The 18,924-nt window shown below is 40.0% G+C and overlaps 2 protein-coding genes across 22 annotated transcripts in view; both read left to right on the top strand.

Annotated features, from left to right (window-relative positions):
* The window catches only part of LOC124867239 (rap1 GTPase-activating protein 1-like), a 72,517-nt gene extending 64,036 nt beyond the window's left edge, over positions 1 to 8,481 (top strand). For 13 of the 20 annotated variants that reach the window (XM_047363662.1, XM_047363623.1, XM_047363615.1 and 10 more), the window contains 7 exons: positions 214 to 323; positions 1,200 to 1,316; positions 1,476 to 1,611; positions 1,739 to 1,847; positions 5,666 to 5,742; positions 5,824 to 5,866; positions 6,032 to 8,481. In XM_047363662.1, the coding sequence (XP_047219618.1) occupies positions 214 to 323; positions 1,200 to 1,316; positions 1,476 to 1,611; positions 1,739 to 1,847; positions 5,666 to 5,742; positions 5,824 to 5,832 (558 nt within the window). In that variant the 3' untranslated portion in view covers positions 5,833 to 5,866; positions 6,032 to 8,481. Of the gene's footprint in view, positions 1 to 213; positions 324 to 1,199; positions 1,317 to 1,475; positions 1,612 to 1,738; positions 1,848 to 5,665; positions 5,743 to 5,823; positions 5,867 to 6,028 lie in introns of all 20 variants that reach the window. The other 7 variants (XM_047363607.1, XM_047363677.1, XM_047363706.1 and 4 more) reach the window with 4 other exon arrangements.
* Positions 8,482 to 10,519: 2,038 nt separating this feature from the next.
* Positions 10,520 to 18,174, top strand: aurkaip1 (aurora kinase A interacting protein 1). Of its 2 annotated transcripts, XM_047375012.1 has the most exons (4): positions 10,520 to 10,634; positions 13,191 to 13,296; positions 17,218 to 17,681; positions 17,861 to 18,174. In XM_047375012.1, the coding sequence occupies exons 2-4, from the start codon at positions 13,242 to 13,244 to the stop codon at positions 17,975 to 17,977; spliced, it is 636 nt and encodes a 211-aa protein (XP_047230968.1). In that variant the 5' UTR covers positions 10,520 to 10,634; positions 13,191 to 13,241; the 3' UTR covers positions 17,978 to 18,174. The 2 variants fall into 2 exon arrangements, with proteins under 2 accessions (XP_047230968.1, XP_047230977.1); XM_047375021.1 differs by lacking the exon at positions 10,520 to 10,634 and having other exon boundaries at positions 13,191 to 13,310.
* Positions 18,175 to 18,924: the final 750 nt, after the last annotated feature.

Genomic DNA, 18,924 nt, shown 5'->3' with positions numbered 1-18,924 from the left:
CTCTTGGCATGAAGTGCATATTTCTCCTTATTTTTTCTCTTCTTTGTTGCAACTGAAAAGCGAGTTATGCCACATATTAGCCTAATAAATCACAGTGACGTGTTTTTGAAATGGATTTTCCTTTTAAATTTAAATTAGTCTATAGTGTGGGTCAGAATAGAGCTTAGAAAATACTTCCACTGTTTGACACTGCTTTTCCACTGTCTCTACCAGTCTTTGATTATCCCGGGAAAAAGTCCAACAAGGAAAAAGTCAGGTCCTTTCAGCTCCAGACGAAGCAGTGCCATTGGGATTGAGAACATTCAAGAAGTCCAGGAGAGAAGGTGAGTGAGGACTTTTGTTAATTTTTTACTGACCTTAAACGTTTCCACATTTTGTCACATTGGAATCAAACTTCAAGTTATTTTATTGGGATATTATATTATAGACAAAGACAAATTGTTGTAATTGTGATGTGGAAGGAAAATAATACATGATTTTCAAATATGGAAAATTATGGAATGTATTCATCCCCTTTTACTTTGATGCCCTTAGAGGTGTCAAACTCCCGTCCTCCTGCAACATTTACATGTATCTCTTTGTCAACAAACCTGAATCACATATTTGGGTCCGTGGCAGAACAGGAGGTTATTCAGTCCTTTAAATCAGGTGCGTTTAGACTTGGGACACTTCAAAAAGTTGCTGGACAGCGGCCCTCGAGGACTGGAGTTTGACACCCCTGCCCTAGATAATCCAGTGCAACCAATTGCATCCATATGTCAGTAAAATGTTCATCTGTGTATAATTTCACCAATAAATACAGTCGTTCTGTTATTGCCCCCGAAGAACATGACGTTATTGAGCAGTTTAAAGCGTTCTTAGGTCATAAAACAATATCCCAAGCTTTGAACATACCACAGAATTATGTTAACCCACCATCTGAAGTTGGATAGAGAATGGCATAACTGCTAAGAAATGACCATACATCAAACCAATGTCAACCAAAATGACAGGCTAGGTAAGAAAAATATTAATCAGTGAAGCAGCCAGGTGAACCGAGATAACTCTGGAGCCACAGCAGAGATCCACAGCTCAGGGGGTGTTAAACCTTTCGCAAAGCAATGTACCTGCATCACTCTTGGTTGTTTTATTGGTGATTTCCAAATTTAAACATTTTTAAAATCTTAATAGAACACAGTTTTTTGTATTTTCTGTGACAGTAGAGATACATCTCCAAACACTCAGAAGACACCTGACAGTGGCCATGTTTCTCAAGACCCAAAATCTGACAATTCAGATCAGAGCTCTCCTGAGGTCCTCACAACCACAAAGAACAGGTGAGCATGACAGATTGCAGCCATATAACATGTCTATAGCAGAATTTGACTTGTCATGTATCACCTTCCATAAGCCTGGCAGCTTTTTGTGTTGCTGTGTCTTATGCACTGGGTGAGATCAGAATTTACTGTGCCTGAGAGTGATAACCCAGGGTGTAGCTCTTATCTCTGTGGTAGGACCCCTTCCATCCCTGAGGCCCATGACCTCTCCCGCTCGTCCTCCAATGCCAGCAGCTTTGCCAGTGTAGTGGAGGAAAATGAGGCCGAGGCAGCAGAGGACTATGACACAGGCATGGTGAGTGGGAAAATCATGTTATTTTAATTACATGAAAGAGGGGCATGAATATGTAATAGAACATATATTGTAATTTGTCTCTTGCCCTCATGCATGGTTCCACATGTCTGCTATGTACCACACCTAGGAGAGTCTTTCATCAGCTGGGACACCTCACAAGCGAGACTCCCTCACTTACAGCACCTGGTTGGAGGACAGCATCAGTTGCACCAGCAACAGTCGTGGCAGCTCTCCAGGTTAGTGGGTGAAATGTAGAAAAACATTGTGTAGTCTATTAAAATAAATTCATACCAAATAATACAAGATTTATCATTTTTAGAAAACATGCCACACTCTAATAATTGTTCTGATCAGTATTTACGTAATTATGTATGTGTACGTTTCTTATTCGGGGCAGAACCAATTCATTTTGGTTACTATTCAATGCTATCATTAGGTCAGCAAAAGTAACAATTTCTGATAATGATAGTGAGCCCTAAAGGTAATGTTGCAAAGAGACTAACCTGTTTCATGTAAAACACAGAAGCGTTTTCACAGAGTCCCTCCTGTGGCAACATTATGAAAAGCTTTGTAGGTTGTGATTCATCATTATAATGAGTATCTCAGCAGGCTTCGAGATAAATGACTAACCCCGATTTCAATTTTTTAAACTGCAGAAAAATTGTGCTGCTGGGGAACATACTTTTTGCAAAATATGAAAAAATAGAATAGAAATATGCGTTATTGTCCCACAGCAGGGGGAAATTCAGGTGTACCAGCAACAAAGTAAAAGGCAAATGAATGCTTGCAGATTTACACAAAGGTAAAAAAAATCTAAAAACAAAAAACAAGAGTAAGAGACTGTTCAGTTAGAGCAAATTTACAAGATATGTAAATACTACTGAACAGTTAATGAAAATAGAATATTCAGATTAAGAGCAATGTGCAGCTTAGAAGGGTAATTAAATGAATTATACAAAATGTGGATGTGTATTTGTGCCTAAAAACAACAGACTTTAACAGGGAATGGAAAAAACAGCAGGGATGGAAACACTTATTGTGTTTGAGTTTGTTTTGAGCAGTGATTGTTACAAAGACTCCCCAGGAGCCTTACAGCTGCTGGGAGGAAGGATCTGTACACCTAGGATGCAAGAGTCTGTCACTGTAATTTTTTGTATTAATTTTAGCTTATTTGTACATAAGAGAGTAAAGATATCAAATATGGTAAATAGTTGCTATATATCATAAAAGACAAATTAATAAGGTTTATAGCACCTAGCAACACTGCTCTCAAAAAAAATAAACGGTACAAATAACACATCTGAATGAATGAAATGTTTAAAAATAAATCTAGATCTGAATGAATGAAATATTCTCATTGAATACTTTGTTCTGTACAAAAGTTGAATGTGCTGACAGCAAAATCACTCAAAAATCATCAATGGAAATCAAATTTGTTAACCAATGGAGGCCTGGATTTGGAGTCACACACAAAATTAAAGTGGAAAAACACACTACAGGCTGATCCAACTTTGATGTAATGTCCTTAAAACAAGTCAAAATGAGGCTCAGTATTGTGTGTGACCTCCACGTGTCGGTATGACCTCCCTACAACACCTGGACATGCTCCTGATGAGACGGCGGATGGTCTCCTGAGGGATCTCCTCCCTGACCTGGACTAAAGCATCCACCAACTCCTGGACAGTCTGTGGTGCAACATGACGTTAGTGGATGGAGCGAGACATGATGTCCCAGATGTGCTCAATCAGATTCAGGTCTGGGGAACGGGCGGGCCAGTTCATAGCTTCAATGTCTTCATCTTGCAGGAACTGCTGACATACTCCAGCCACATGAGGTCTAGCATTGTCCTGCATTAGGAGGAACCCAGGGCCAACCGCACCAACATATGTTCTCACAAGGGGTATGAGGATCTCATCTCTGTACCTAATGGCAGTCAGGCTACCTCTGGCGAGCACATGGAGGGCCATGTGGCCCTCCAAAGAAATGCCACCCCACACCATTACTGACCCACTGCCAAACCAGTCATGCTGAAGGATGTTGCAGGCAGCAGATCGCTCTCCACGGTGTCTCCAGACTCTGTCACGTCTGTCACATGTGCTCAGTGTGAACCTGCTTTCATCTGTGAAGAGCACAGGGCACCAGTGGCGAATTTACCAATCCTGGTTTTCTCTGGCAAATGCCAAGCGTCCTGCACGGTGTTGGGCTGTGACCACAACACCCATTTGTGGACGTCAGGCCCTCATACCATCCTCATGGAGGCTGTTTCTAACCGTTTGTGCAGACACATGCACATTTGTGGCCTGCTGGAGGCCATTTTGCAGGGCTCTGGCAGTGCTCCTCCTGTTCCTCCTCGCACAAAAGCAGAGGTAGCCGTCCTGTTGCTGGGTCGTTGCCCTCCTACGGCTTCCTCCACGTCTCCTGGTGTACTGGCCTGTTTCCTGGTAGCGCCTCCAGGCTCTGGACACTACGCTTCTTGCCACAGATCGCATTGATGCGCCATCCTGGATGAGCTGCACTACCTGAGCCACTTGTGTGGGTTGTAGAGTCCGTCTCATGCTACCACGAGTGTGAAAGCACCACCAACATTCAAAAGTGACCAAAACATCAGCCAGAAAGCATCGGTACTGAGAAGTGGTCTGTGGTCCCCACCTGCAGAACCACTCCTTTATTGAGTGTGTCTTGCTAATCTCCAAAGATTTCCTCCTGTTGTCTATTTCATTTGAACAACAACATGTGAAATTGATTGTCAATCAGTGTTGCTTCCTAAGAGGACAGTTTGATTTCACAGAAGTTTGATTTACTTGGGGTTTGAGCAGTGTATATATATATATGTATATATATATATATATATGTATATATATATATATATATATATACAAACTACAATGTATTTTATTGGGATGTTATGTGATAGACCAACACAAAGTAAATCAAATGTGTGTGCATTTTATTTCAAAAGTGATGCATGTTTTTAGTTTATATTTTTCTTGTAGGAAAAATAAATTAAAGTGTGGCATGTATATGTACTCAGCCCCTTTCACCCCTAAATAAAATACCAACCAATTGTCTTCAGAAGTATCATAATTAGTAACTAAAGTCCTGCTGTGTGTTTAATATCAGTATAAATACAGCAGTTCTGTAAATGCTGCAAATGTTTTTGTTGTTTTTTGAGAACATTAGTTAAAAAAAAACAACTAAATGAAGACCAAGGAACACAACAGACAGGTCAGGAATTTAATTTGGGCTGGGTTATAAAACAATATTCCAAGCTTTGGACATCTAATGAAGGACTGTTCAATTTATCATCCAAAAATGAAATAAGCACAATCCTATTAAGAAATCAACATCTACCTAAACCGACAGATCAGACAAGGAGAGCATTAATCAGAGAAGCTGATAGGTGCCCATTGTAACTCTGGAGGAGCTGCCCCTCATGTTTTAAGTTTTTCCCTGCTGCTACATACCTGACCTATATAAATGGGTGATCACAGCACTTGGCATGCTGAGGATGTAATGCAATCATTTGAATCAGTTGTACTGGAGCAGGAACACATCTAAAACACACTGGAGTGTGGACCCTGAAGAACGGGGTTAGGGACCATTGGTGTACGAGACACAGCAGTGTGGATTTCTTCAGCAGGGACAGGGGAGCAGATTAGACGTGATGGGAAGAGCAAAGGGCTAAATACAGGACAGTCTTAGAAGCACAACTGTTACAGGCTAAAAGAAGGCTGAAGACAATATCTAACTGTGGTAGAAATATATCTACCAATCCTTGCAGTTGTATTTGCAGCAAAAGGTGGTTCTGTAAACTCTTGACTCAGGAGGCTGAATACAATTGAATGCTCCACACTTTTTTGGAGAATATTGTTAAAAACCCTACATCATCTTCTATTTGTGTTGGCCTATTACAGAAAATTCGAATGAAATATGTTGAAGTTTGTAGTTGTTTTATGACAAAAGGCAGTCAACTAGAAATGGAAAACAAGACCAAAGACCGGTTGGAAGGAACCTAAATCCCCGTTTTAATTAAACAGCTTTTGTGTTCCCTCAGGGCCCGGTAAATCTGATCGAGGGAAAGCCACCGACATCCGAATCAAGCTAGAACGATCTCATGACCATCAGTCATCAGTGAGTCACCTGCCATTATTTTATATATTCCACCTTCAAATTTCTGCTGCTATAATTTCAATTGTGCTTCTCTTTGTGCAGAACTGTTAGCCCACCTGATGTAATCCCAAATCTCCATCTTCAGGTTAGACTTTCCTTTTTACCCTCTCATTGTTTCGTTTAACATTGTTACTATGAACAGATGGAATACACATACTGTATGAAAATACAAGTGATAAAATGATGCTTGTGAACATGTGTTTTTCTGTTTGTGAGTTTTGACCAGATGCCTGTCTTCTTCCAAAAGCAGGTCCATAAGTCTCACTGCTTCTAAGAACCATGCATGTGACGTGACAAGTGAAGAGAAGGAGGATGATGATGAAGATGAGAAAGAAATATCAGAAGGAGCCTGCAGTTGGCTGCTCAGGGAAGACACGCATCAATACCCAGAGGATACTAGAAAGGGTTACGCACAATAAGGGGCCAGCTTTTTACATTGTTGTTTCCTTACACTCTTTTCTTTGCCTGTTCCCACATCTGTTGCCTGGCTGTACATTTTTTACCTGATCTTTGTTGTAGAAGTGCACAATTGATCTCAAAATATAAATATTTGATCTCTGAACGATTTCACTTTTGTTTAGCTGTCTTGTTAATGTCATGGTGTACTGGCAATAAAAAGTACAGATTGTGCTCTCAGCTGTCATTGTTAGGATAGCTGCAGCCTAAAGATACTGTCATAAGCTAATTTAAGGGGCATATATCATCATATTTACAATTTCACCTTTTAAAATTCGGCTTTTCGGTTCACAATAGTAATATTCATTCCCATTTATGAAGTATAGCAATCTGTAAAAATGCATGAAAGAAAGAAAAGGTCCACAAGACAGCCAAGAATGCAACCAAAAGTTGCTAAGGAGTTATGATATTGCGTATGGAACCCTGAAAACATTCAGGCAGAAGTGTGTAACACAACAGCCACCCAAAACAAAAATAGTGATGGCAAAGTCTCTAGCTTGCATACGGGCTCATTAGGTAATGATTTCTATATGAATTTGTCCTGTGAGAAGAAGTCAGGAGAAATACTGTCAGAGAGTAGCAATGTGGAGACATTGCTCCATTGCCTTGCCCATTTTGCCTGTAATTCACTGTGGTTAAATTACAGGCAATTTTTGTCAAAGTTTTGTGTTTCGCCCACTTCAAAATCCTCAAAATCATGATCCATAAACCTAAAATCTTAGTAGCATTAAGTTTGAACTTGTAATTCCTGCTCCAGTTTTGACCATCTTTGTGTCTGATGCCCAAGATTGCCAGCTCTTCAATTTCTCCAAACAACAGCAACAGCAAATGGAAGCAGAAAATCTTAGTTTTCTAACATATTCAGTCCGTGTTTTACTCGTTAGATGTTAGAGTAATGTAGCTGTCTAAACATTTCTCAGAAGATGCTCTCTCACTGTCGTAATGGTCTGGCTGCCGACTCAGCTACAGCTATCCTTGAACTATATGGGAAGAACTGTGTGTTCTTGTTCTTCAGCCTCAGGTTGCTTCTTCTTTTGAATCAAAATTTTGTTTAATTATCCTGAGGCAAAAAGTGTTTCAAATGTAGGAACTGCTTTTGGTTGGACATATTTACTTTCATCTCACTCGCTTTTCCTGCATGGATGAGCTTTTGGGAAAAAATTGGTTTTTGGCTTAATAAAGATTTCTAATATTAATTCTTAAGTATTTAACAAACAAGGTTTATCAGAAAAGCTTTTTTCCTTAGAATGGAAGCTGATAAATTTGATTATTTGACAGGTAAAATCCAAATAGAAGAACAGGATTTCTGCACTAAGACACTTTCTTCCAATGGCCATTTTCTCCCTGTTTAGCTTTTTTAAAAAAAGGATAACAGTATAGAAGGAAGTAGAATAACAACTGACTGTCTTGGAGCTGAGCTTCAACATGTTATTTTCTTGACCTTTACATACATTTTTTTTACCATGTTTTCTTCTGCCAAAATAGTGCAATACATTTATTAGAGGGATTTCCAGAACAGAAAAATAGGATTATTGATTGCATTGCCTGTTTTATTCAGTCACTCTCTGTATAGTCAATGAATGTACCGATATAGTCATCAGTCATTTTAATTTTTTTACTTCTGTCTTTCTCTGGCCCATGTTTTTATTTATTCACTGGTTCCTGGTAAAGTGGCAGTTACACAGTACCTTTATGGCGATAACACAGCGTCTTGTCATACAGCTTGTATATGTTGTTTTGGTGTAATTGTAGTTGTCATAATTACATATGACACCTGGCTTATTTCAGGGGTCAGATCTTGTTCAATGCAGTAAGTTTGCAATGCAAATATGATCAAACCATGTATATTTATTTGCTTTAAAAGTGACTAAATCCAAACTAAACTACTGGTTTTGTGGATATATAAATTTAACAGGAGTACATATATGTATAGCCAGTGGATTTTAAATTGGGAGGAGCACCACAATAAGGTTACTGCCAAGTTAAAAATTGACTGTTGTTTTTTGTCACATATTCTTGATTTTAGATTTTATTTTGAGAGTTTTGTAATTTTTTAAAGGTTTTCAGACTGTAAAAGGGAAAAAGTCTGTGTACATCCCATTGATCATTTCAGTTGCCTTATATCACACAATGATGGTGTAAGTCAAGCCAGTACAGCCAATAATGAAGTCATCAGGATTTCCAATGTAATGAATGTTTTGTTTTTGCTTGTTTTTACTGTAAATAAATACCCTGAGAAGTTTAGTCTGTTTTACATCACTTTTGTTGGCTTCTTAAAGAAATATATTCTATTTGGTGGCACAGTGGAAACCAATGTTGTGAAATGGGGAGAGACACAGGAGGTTTTATTTCCCACAGTCTTAATAAAATCAAAGAAAAGAATATCCAACAAGTAAATTATTTGATGGGGCTGCCTGAGAGTAAAACTAGAGCACTCTGGGAGACTTCATTTGTAGAATCAAATAAGGGAAGCAGACATCTTCAGATATAACAAGCCACAAGGAACTAAACACAATCATGATTAAAAACACATCTGCTCATGCAACAGACATTAATCTGTAGTGACATGTTTGCAAGGCTTTTCACAATTATGCAAATTCACAAACACTTGATCTAATGTGTACAACTGCTAATATGGACTAATGCCAATATGAGTGAGAGAAAACCACAGGGACAGTCAGTCAGTCATTTTCTGACAAACAAACACATATAACAACAACTACGTCACTGAAAAGTACAATGTACTAATTAACACAAGATGTATTTAGTGGCAACCACAGCTCCATATAGAGTATATCTGTATATTTGTGTATCTGTAAACACCTCAAAACAAACACCTATGGGTATATGTGTGAGCGCACCTGTCTACAAAAGGCTTCTCAATAAGAATATTCAATAGCGGGCGTGAGGAACCACAGACCTGGCCCACAGAACCCGAGGCAGACACGGAGGATATCTAAACCACAGACATCTGAAGGCCCCCAGAGTATGAGAGCCCCAGAGGAGCCACTCAGCAGCCACAGATGTAGCCATGGACCCAGAGACCCAAGATCCAAGGGCATACCACCCCCCAGCATCGGCCCAATAGAGCCAGGGCCCCAGGCCCTGCCAAGCAGCAACAGAAAATGAGCCAGCCACACCCCAAGCCACAGACAGCAAGAACCACCAACGCACTGCTGGGCAGAGGAAACTGCCACCGGCCGGGAGTGTGGCCTGCTCCCGGACCCTGGAGGTGTTCCTCTTTATTCAAGGGTGGAGACAGGCAGACCACCCAAGCCACCAGTCCAAACTAGGGCCTGCTCCACCTTGAAAAGTATTGCTGGAGACAATTAAGTGCTGTCCTTTGAAAAAGGGGTTGTTTGTTTAAAGTTATGTACACATTTCTTAGCAGAGGTACTAACAAATATATCCTTCTCATATAAGGTCACCTTAAATATTATTTATACCAACATACCAGGTTGTTAATATTCACAGCACTGCTTTGCTTCCCTGGATGGTGAAAGTGACAATAATGATGACAACTGTGCCAGATTGTTTCTTAGACAAAACATTTCACCAAACAGCATGGACACTTCACTCAACACATTAGATTATAACAGTGCCAAAATTACCACATTCTCATATGCTGTCAGGAAAACTGAAGACAACACATTTAATGAAAGAATGTTTATAAGGTAATTTAAATATATGCAATACAGACAAAGTGTTCAGTAGAGTTATTTCATCTGTGCACCCTCATGCCATCTGACAACAATAAATTATGCAGAAATATATCATGATATAAAAGCAAAATAAATAAATAATAAATTTGAAATTTAGTCTTAATATATGATTGCAAAATAATAGTGCAAAATGTCTTGTTTGTACATGGTGTTAAACATTTTATAATGTTGTACAGTTTTAACTAAATGTGTTGCTTTTATTGTTGTTGCAAATTGCGGCCCTTAAAACAACCATTGACTGAAGCACTGAGCAGTGTTTTAGAATACAAAGCCAATAAAAAAGGTTTAATTTTAGTAGTTTTCCGTGTCTTTTTATGGAATATCTGGATATAATGTCCATAGCAGAATAACAGTGAGGGTGCAAGAATATTTTAAAATTTTGATTTTCTCATCAATAGGTCACAAACCATGTGCATTTTTGCTTCATTTTCCATAAATATGTAATTTTTTAAAGGGCAAAAATGTCAGTCTTTATTTAAAAAAAACTCCTGAGATAGAATACAGTAATGTGTTTGTTTCATTAACCCATTCGGACCCTAAAATTGGAGTTCACCTGTTCCCGCGGAACCTTTGTCCTCTACGGGAAACAGGAAACGTAGCAAACACATGTCGCACGTACCGGAAATTCATTCCCTAAGTCACATTGACGAGAAAACCCGGTCACGGAAAGATTTGGTAATATAACTTTTTTTTTTCCAGATGTTTTCGCTCTGTTTAAAGTGGGATTTTGTTACTCATATCTGGTAATGTTTCGGCATATGCCGATTTTTACATCCGCATCGACAGCTAGCTGCATAACTAGCCGCGATGCACCGTCAAGACTGAGAAACTGATCACTGGTTCCAGTATAAACCCTTTAATGTATTTGCGCTTGGTCTTTACTTTCTGATATTTTCAATTATATAAAGAAATCGAATTCTGTCGTATGCATTCATATTGTGTGCTGCTGCTTTTGTGGTCTCTGATAAGCCTCAGAGTTTCTTCTGGGTTCGTTTTCGCATATTCTATTGTTTGGTTATTTTGCATACTCAGAATTTTATTTAGCTAATTTCGTGTGACCGTGAATTTATCTGCAACCTGGCTTCTTCTACGAATCATTTCCTGATCTACAAAACCAGCAGCAAATACAGTGCCTTGAAAGTATTCGCCCCCCTTGAACTTTTCAACCTTTTGCCACATTTCAGGCTTCAAACATAAAGATATAAAATTCTAATTTTTGTGAAGAATCAACAACAAGTGGGACACAATCGTGAAGTGGAATGAAATTTATTGGATGTGTCAAACTTTTTTAACAACTAAAAAACTGAAAAATGGGGCGTGCAATATTATTCGGCCCCTTTACTTTCAGTGCAGCAAACTCACTCCAGAAGTTCAGTGAGGATCTCTGAATGATCCAATGTTGTCCCAAATGACTGATGATGATAAATAGAATCCACCTGTGTGTAATCAAGTCTCCGTAGAAATGCACCTGCTCTGTGATAGTCTCAGGGTTCTGTTCAAAGCGCAGAGAGCATCATGAAGACCAAGGAACACACCAGGCAGGTCCGAGATACTGTTGTGGAGAAGTTTAAAGCCGGATTTGGATACAAAAAGATTTCCCAAGCTTTAAATATCCCAAGGAGCATTGTGCAAGCAATTATATTGAAATGGAAGGAGTATCAGACCACTGCAAATCTACCAAGACCCGGCGGTCCCTCTAAACTTTCATCTGGAACAAGGAGAAGACTGATCAGAGATGCAGCCAAGAGGCCCATGATCACTCTGGATGAACTGCAGAGATCTACAGCTGAGGTGGGAGAGTCTGTCCATAGGACAACAATCAGTTGTACACTACAAATCTGGCCTTTATGGAAGAGTGGCAAGAAGAAAGCCATTTCTCAAAGATATCCATAACAAGTCTGGTTTAAAGTTTGCCACAAGCCACCTGGGAGACACACCAAACATGTGGAAGAAGGTGCTCTGGTCAGATGAAACCAAAATCAAACTGTTTGGCCACAATGCAAAACGATATGTTTGGGGTAAAAGCAACACAGTTCATCACCCTGAACACACCATCCTCACTGTCAAACATGGTGGTGGCAGCATCATGGTTTGGGCCTGCTTTTCATCAGCAGGGACAGGGAAGATGGTCAAAATTGATGGGAAGATGGATGGGGCCAAATACAGGACCATTCTGGAAGAAAACCTGTTGGAGTCTGCAAGAAACCTGAGACTGGGACAGAGATTTATCTTCCAACAAGACAATGATCCAAAACATAAAGCCAAATCTACAATGGAATGGTTCACAAAGAAACGTATCCAGGTGTTGGAATGGCCAAGTCAAAGTCCAGACCTGAATCCAATCGAGAATCTGTGGAAAGAGCTGAAGACTGCTGTTCACGAACGCTCTCCATCCAACCTCACTGAGCTCCAGCTGTTTTGCAAGGAAGAATGGGCAAGAATTTCAGTCTCTCGATGTGCAAAACTGATAGAGACATACCCCAAGCAACTTGCAGCTGTAATTGCAGCAAAGGGTGGCGCTACAAAGTATTAACACAAGGGGGCCGAAAAATATTGCACACCCCACTTTTCAGTTTTTTATTTGTTAAAAAATTTTGACACATCCAATAAATTTCATTGTGTCCCACTTCTTGATTCTTCACAAAAAACTAGAATTTTATATCTTTATGTTTGAAGCCTGAAATATGGCAAGAGGTTGACCAGTTCAAGGGGGACGGGTACTTTCGCAAGGCACTGTAACTGCTAAGCTTATGTTTAAAAGCTGGAACCAATATATGCTTGTTTTCATTTGATAAACCTGAAATAAAATACTAATCAAAGAACTTTCTGTCTGCTGAACTTTTAATCGCTTAATTTGGAGCTGCCGCGGACCGTTTGCAACTTAATGATCGCTCAGTTCTGACTACTGACCAGGGATGGTCCTGCATGTTTACATGTTTATCTTGTCCAACACACCTGAATAGAAGCAGAACCTGATGACATGCAGAGGAAGTACACTAAATCAGCCATCTCGATCACCTGTGTTGCAGCAGGGACACATCCAAAACATGCAGAACATTGGCTGTTTTATATGATTACTGATCATTTAATTATTGTCCCTAATCATCTACAAACGTAAACAATTTTTTGGGTCCAAAGTGTCAAATGTGCCCTTTCGCTATCTTTCTCCTTTGTATTCCTTAATTTAACAAAACAATTGTTACTAATTCAGCTCTATCTTCATGTTTGCAGGACCTTTGATGAGTCGCCCCATTACTGATGATTTTATTAAGCTGATCATAGATGATGTTTGGCTTGAGGGTTTTCCCACGACTTTGTCTTTTAAATAGAACAACTTGTAAGTATCAACAAGTAAGAAATTATTTTTTACTATAAACCCACTACATTTTCTTCCAATGTTTCTATGGAGAAAACTGAAGCTTAGATGAACTTTATGTCTATTGTGTTTTGCTTTGTAGCTAGTACCTTGTAATAAAAGCCAACCACTTTCCAGGAAAGATTTGTTTTGGTACTAAACCTTGGGATAGATATAAAACAGTTGAATGCAAAATTATTCATGCTGCACGGCTTCATCCACTGCTTCAAAGTAACACATATTTGTGAAGTAGAAGCAATACAAATTTTAAAAGTGTGGCATGCATGTACTTTACATTGTACTTTTTAGAACTACCTTTAACTGCGACTGTCTTTTGGGGGGTTATCTTTAACAGCTTTGCACATCTAGAGTTAAATGTTTGCCCATTCTTCTCTGTAATTGAGCTCAAACTGTCAGATTGGGTGGAGAGCAATTGTGAATTCAAGAGTTGCTACAGACTCAGTTGGATTTTGTTTTGGACTTTAACTGAGATGTTCTAACAACAATTTGAGCTAAACCATTCAACTGTGGCTGTTTGTCGAGGGTATTACTTCTAGAACACGAACCTCCCAACCAGCCTTAAGTCTTTTTTAACCTCTAATAGATTTTTCTACCATTTTCACATTAACTGACTAGCTTCCCTCCCCCTGCTGAAGAAAGCATCACCACAGCATGATGCCCCCACCCCCATGTTTCATAGTGGTAATGTTGTGATCAGGGTGATATGCAGTGTGATGTTTTTTTTTCACCACGCAGAGTTTGTGACCTGCAAAAAGGTTAAGTTTTGGTCTCGTGTTCAGAGTATATTTTTTTCCACTTGTTTGCTCTGTCCTCTGCATCGGTTGTGGAAAAAAGTTTTTCTACAATAACTTATTTTTTGCCACTCCCACATGAACAAAACAGATTGTGAAGTGCGCAACTTCTAATTTCCCCTCGGGGATCAATAAAGTATCTTTGAAATGAATTTGAACTAATAGTTGTCCTCTCAACATATATTGTCTTACCTGAGCTGTGTATCTCTGAGTCCTGTGATAACTAGCCGTTTAATGCCCTTGTTGCCCGGCCTGCCAGTTTAGGTGGATGGCTATATCTTTGCAGTTGAATCTCTTTGTTTTCATTTGATGGATCGAACAGTGTTCCCTAAGATGTTTAATTCAATTCAAATTCAATACAAAATACTTTATTAATCCCAAAGGGAATTTAAATATATACTGCGCAAAAAGATAAACACTCAAATAACACATCCTAGATCTGAATGAATGAAATATTCTCATTGAATACTTTGTTCTGTACAAAGTTGAATGTGCTGACAACAAAATCACTCAAAAATCATCAATGGAAATCAAATTTATTAACCAATGGAGGCCTGGATTTGGAGTCACACACAAAATTAAAGTGGAAAAACACACTACAAGCTGATCCAACTTTGATGTAATGTCCTTAAAACAAGTCAAAATGAGGCTCAGTATTGTGTGTGACCTCCACGTGCCTGTATGACCTCCCTACAACGCCTGGACATGCTCCTGATGAGACGGTGGATGGTCTCCTGAGGGATCTCCTCCCAGACCTGGACTAAAGCATCCGCCAACTCCTGGACAGTCTGTGGTGCAACATGACGTTGGTGGATGGAGCGAGACATGATGTCCCAGATGAGCTCAATCAGATTCAGGTCTGGGGAACAGGCGGGCCAGTCAATAGCTTCAATGTCTTCATCTTGCAGGAACTGCTGACACACTCCAGCCACATGAGGTCTAGCATTGTCCTGCATTAGGAGGAACCCAGGGCCAACCGCACCAGCATATGGTCTCACAAGGGGTCTGAGGATCTCATCTCGGTACCTAATGGCAGTCAGGCTACCTCTGGCGAGCACATGGAGGGCCATGTGGCCCTCCAAAGATATGCAACCCCACACCATTACTGACCCACTGCCAAACCGGTCATGCTGAAGGATGTTGCAGGCAGCAGATCACTCTCCACGGTGTCTCCAGACTCTGTCACGTCTGTCACATGTGCTCAGTGTGAACTTGCTTTCATCTGTGAAGAGCACAGAGCGCCAGTGGGGAATTTGCCAATCCTGGTTTTGTCTGGCAAATGCCAAGCGTCCTGCACGGTGTTGGGCTGTGAGCACAACCCCCATTTGTGGACGTCGGGCCCTCATACCATCCTCATGGAGTCGGTTTCTAACCTTTTGTGCAGACACATGCACATTTGTGGCCTGCTGGAGGTCATTTTGCAGGGCTCTGGCAGTGCTCCTCCTGTTCCTCCTTGCACAAAGGCGGATGTAGCGGTCCTGCTGCTGGGTTGTTGCCCTCCTACGGCCTCCTCCACATCTCCTGGTGTACTGGCCTGTCTCCTGGTAGCGCCTCCAGGCTCTGGACACTACGCTGACAGACACAACAATCCTTCTTGTCACAGCTCACATTGATGTGCCATCCTGGATGATCTGCACTACCTGAGCCACTTGTGTGGGTTGTAGAGTCCGTCTCATGCTACCACGAGTGTGAAAGCACCACCAACATTCAAAAGTGACCAAAACATCAGCCAGAAAGCATCGGTACTGAGAAGTGGTCTGTGGTCCCCACCTGCAGAACCACTCCTTTATTGAGTGTGTCTTGCTAATCTCCAAAGATTTCCCCCTGTTGTCTATTTCATTTGAACAACAGGATGTGAAATTGATTGTCAATCAGTGTTGCTTCCTAAGTGGACAGTTTGATTTCACAGAAGTTTGATTCACTTGGAGTTATATTGTGTTGTTTAAGGGTTCCCTTTATGTTTTGAGCAGTGTATGTTGTCTTATAATAAACTCTGCCATAAACTTTCCCGCATCTTGATCCCCGACCTGCCCTTCATAATCCTGTTTGTTCACTAATGTTCTAACAAACTTAAGAGACCCATACAGAACACCTTAATTTATACTGAGATTGAATTAAGGGTCTTCTGAAGGTAATTTGTTGCATTGGATTTTACTTCAGGGTATTAGGGTAAAGAGGGGTAAATGCAAAAGCTTCCATTTGCACTTTTTTGTAAAGAATTTTAAACATGTACAATTTTCTGTGCACTTCATAATATATTGTATTGGTCTAAAATACACAGATTTTTGTCGTTGTAATGTGACAAAAAGTTTAAGGGAGTACAAATTATTTCACATTGCACTGTAAAAATATTTCATAATTAGACTGAGAAGAAATCTATTTCAGTCGTGGTCAAGGAGCCAACGCGTCTCCCACTATTGATCGTAATATAGACCAACTTGTTATACAAAGGCATTACTTTAGAGAGGAAGAAGACTGAGCAGTGATCTCAGAAGTCTTTGTCACTTTTGTTGGACAGTGCCCAGCAAAGTATTACATCAACCTCAGGCTGCCCTTTACTGCAGCAGAGAGAAGATGAAGACTCACTACTGAATTATGATAATGATAAATACACAAACTTGGTCATAGTATTGGCGCTGCGGTTTTTCCAAAGCAGAGGTTGCAGCAGACTTGATGGGTGCTTCTTCATAGTGTTGCAGCCCAAGACCTGGAAAATGTAAAGCTGGGATATAAAAGATTTCTGTTTCTCGGACAATGGACAATACGGGTAAATATTTATTTCTAAAACCTACAAAATTACAACTTGATTGGTTAGTTTGAAAAATCTTTTTTTAATAGTACACAATCCAGTAGGAACATCAGAGAAAATTAAGACCATTTCCACCCGTTTTTTTTTTTTAATCTACATCTCAGCAGTTGTGCTCAACTTCTTCACACACCACCTTTTTTTCTTCAACTGAGCCTGAATACATTTCTTTGATAAACAGATGTTTTTCTTCTCATATAGAAGGGTTGCAGTTGCAGACTGCATGTAGTATAAGACATTCAGTCGGGAAACCGTGGTAAATGATTCTTTTCTTTTAATTGCTAGATGGAGTCCGAGCTCTTGGAGGGATTTTAAATCGATGCGTCACACCAGCCCTTCCTCCTTCCTGCTCATTACTACAGCAGAAACTAAGAAATTACTCAACAGCAGCAGACAACATGTCTCCCCCACGATGGGTACAGCTTGAGCCAGAGCTGGAAGAGGCTCTGGTGCCACGGAAGCTGTCGGTGAGTCCCCTGGAAAGCTGGCTCTCTCTACGGTACTCCCTACCTCCCCTGCTGGAGTCTGCCCAACCGCATGGAGACATAGAGCTGCTGGAAGAGAAGTTGCTGCCATCACTTTCTGTGCCTGTTTTGGAGGACGGGGAAGGCACAGCTGCACCCATGAGATGTAAGAATGTTTTAGAGATCAGACGGCGAAAGATGAACCGGCATAAGTACAAGAAGCTGCAAAAAAGGACCAAATTCTTAAAAAGAAGAGTATTGGAGGGCAGAGGGAAAAAGAAGCAGGTGAGGAAAAGGAGTCGAACATAACTGTTATGCTCTTAATTTATGCATCTTGTCAAATAAACTATTTTTGAGAACCTTTTAATTACTTCTGTTCTGATGTATTCTTATTAAGATGCTTGTTTTCCAAAGCCAGATAAATATAAATTTCCTTATGTTCAATATGTGTAAATTGTGTGCAGAAAAAATTTGAGGAGGATCTTAAGAGAATATGGATGCGAGCTGGACTGAAGAAGGCTCCGGAGGGATGGGTCACACCTAAGATCTTTATTAAACAACATGGAAACAAAAGGAACTGAAAAACACTGAAAGCAAATGTTTTGTCTGTGTTGCATCCTTCCCACTGGCTGACCCTGAACACCACACTTCATTGACAGGTGGTACGCTGCTCTCTGCCCGTCTAAGTGATAAGGTCATATTCCTTGTGTGTGTACAGTTACAATTTGCAAATACATAATCTCAATAAAGGTCTCCCTGACAAACCTCACACATATAATCACGTTTGTGATGGTCTTAATGCGATACAGCAACACCACAGGTAGAATTGTAATGTGGAAGAATAATAATTGTTAAAAATTTTTTTTTTACAAAGAAATATCTGTGTGGCATGCATTTATGTTTAGTCAATACCATGTAGAATAATCTTTTAAGGTATGTTTCTACCAGCTTTGCATATATAAACTGAAACCTTTAAGAGTTCTTTGCAAAATAGCTGAAGTTCAGTCAGATTGGATGAGGAGCATCTATGAAGAGCAATAATTTAATAGTGCAACAGATCTTCAGTTGAAATTAGATCTGGACTTCAGCTGGAATGTTCTAACATGAATATTTGATACAACCCAATGATTCTGAAACCTCGTCCTAGGGCCCAGTGTCCTTCATATTTTCGATATGTTTTGTCAAAATAAGGTGAGATCTTTAGAATGTAATCCATGCAATAATTATTAAAATACACTGTTGAAGCAGTAGAGAGTGAAAACAAGCATATTCTCATATTCTGGGACTGAGAGACTGGAGGGTGCCTGTGTGGAGTCACATATTATCTGTCTTTTGCAGAAATATAAATAAGTGTATTTAGGGTGATGTACAGTCTTAGGTTTCTGCCACACACTGTTTTGCATGTAGGCCAGAAGGTTTCATTTAGGTCTCAGCCAACTTGTGATGGGCATGGCCAATACTTTTGGCCTCAACAGATACTCTCACCTGAGCTGCGGATCTCTGCAAATCTTCCAGAGCTACTATGGGC

The sequence above is a fragment of the Girardinichthys multiradiatus genome, chromosome 1 (assembly GCF_021462225.1).
Source record: "Girardinichthys multiradiatus isolate DD_20200921_A chromosome 1, DD_fGirMul_XY1, whole genome shotgun sequence".
NCBI classification, from domain to species: Eukaryota; Metazoa; Chordata; class Actinopteri; order Cyprinodontiformes; family Goodeidae; genus Girardinichthys; species Girardinichthys multiradiatus.
Note: the sequence above shows the minus strand (reverse complement) of the source record. Positions and strands in the feature narration are given on the sequence as shown.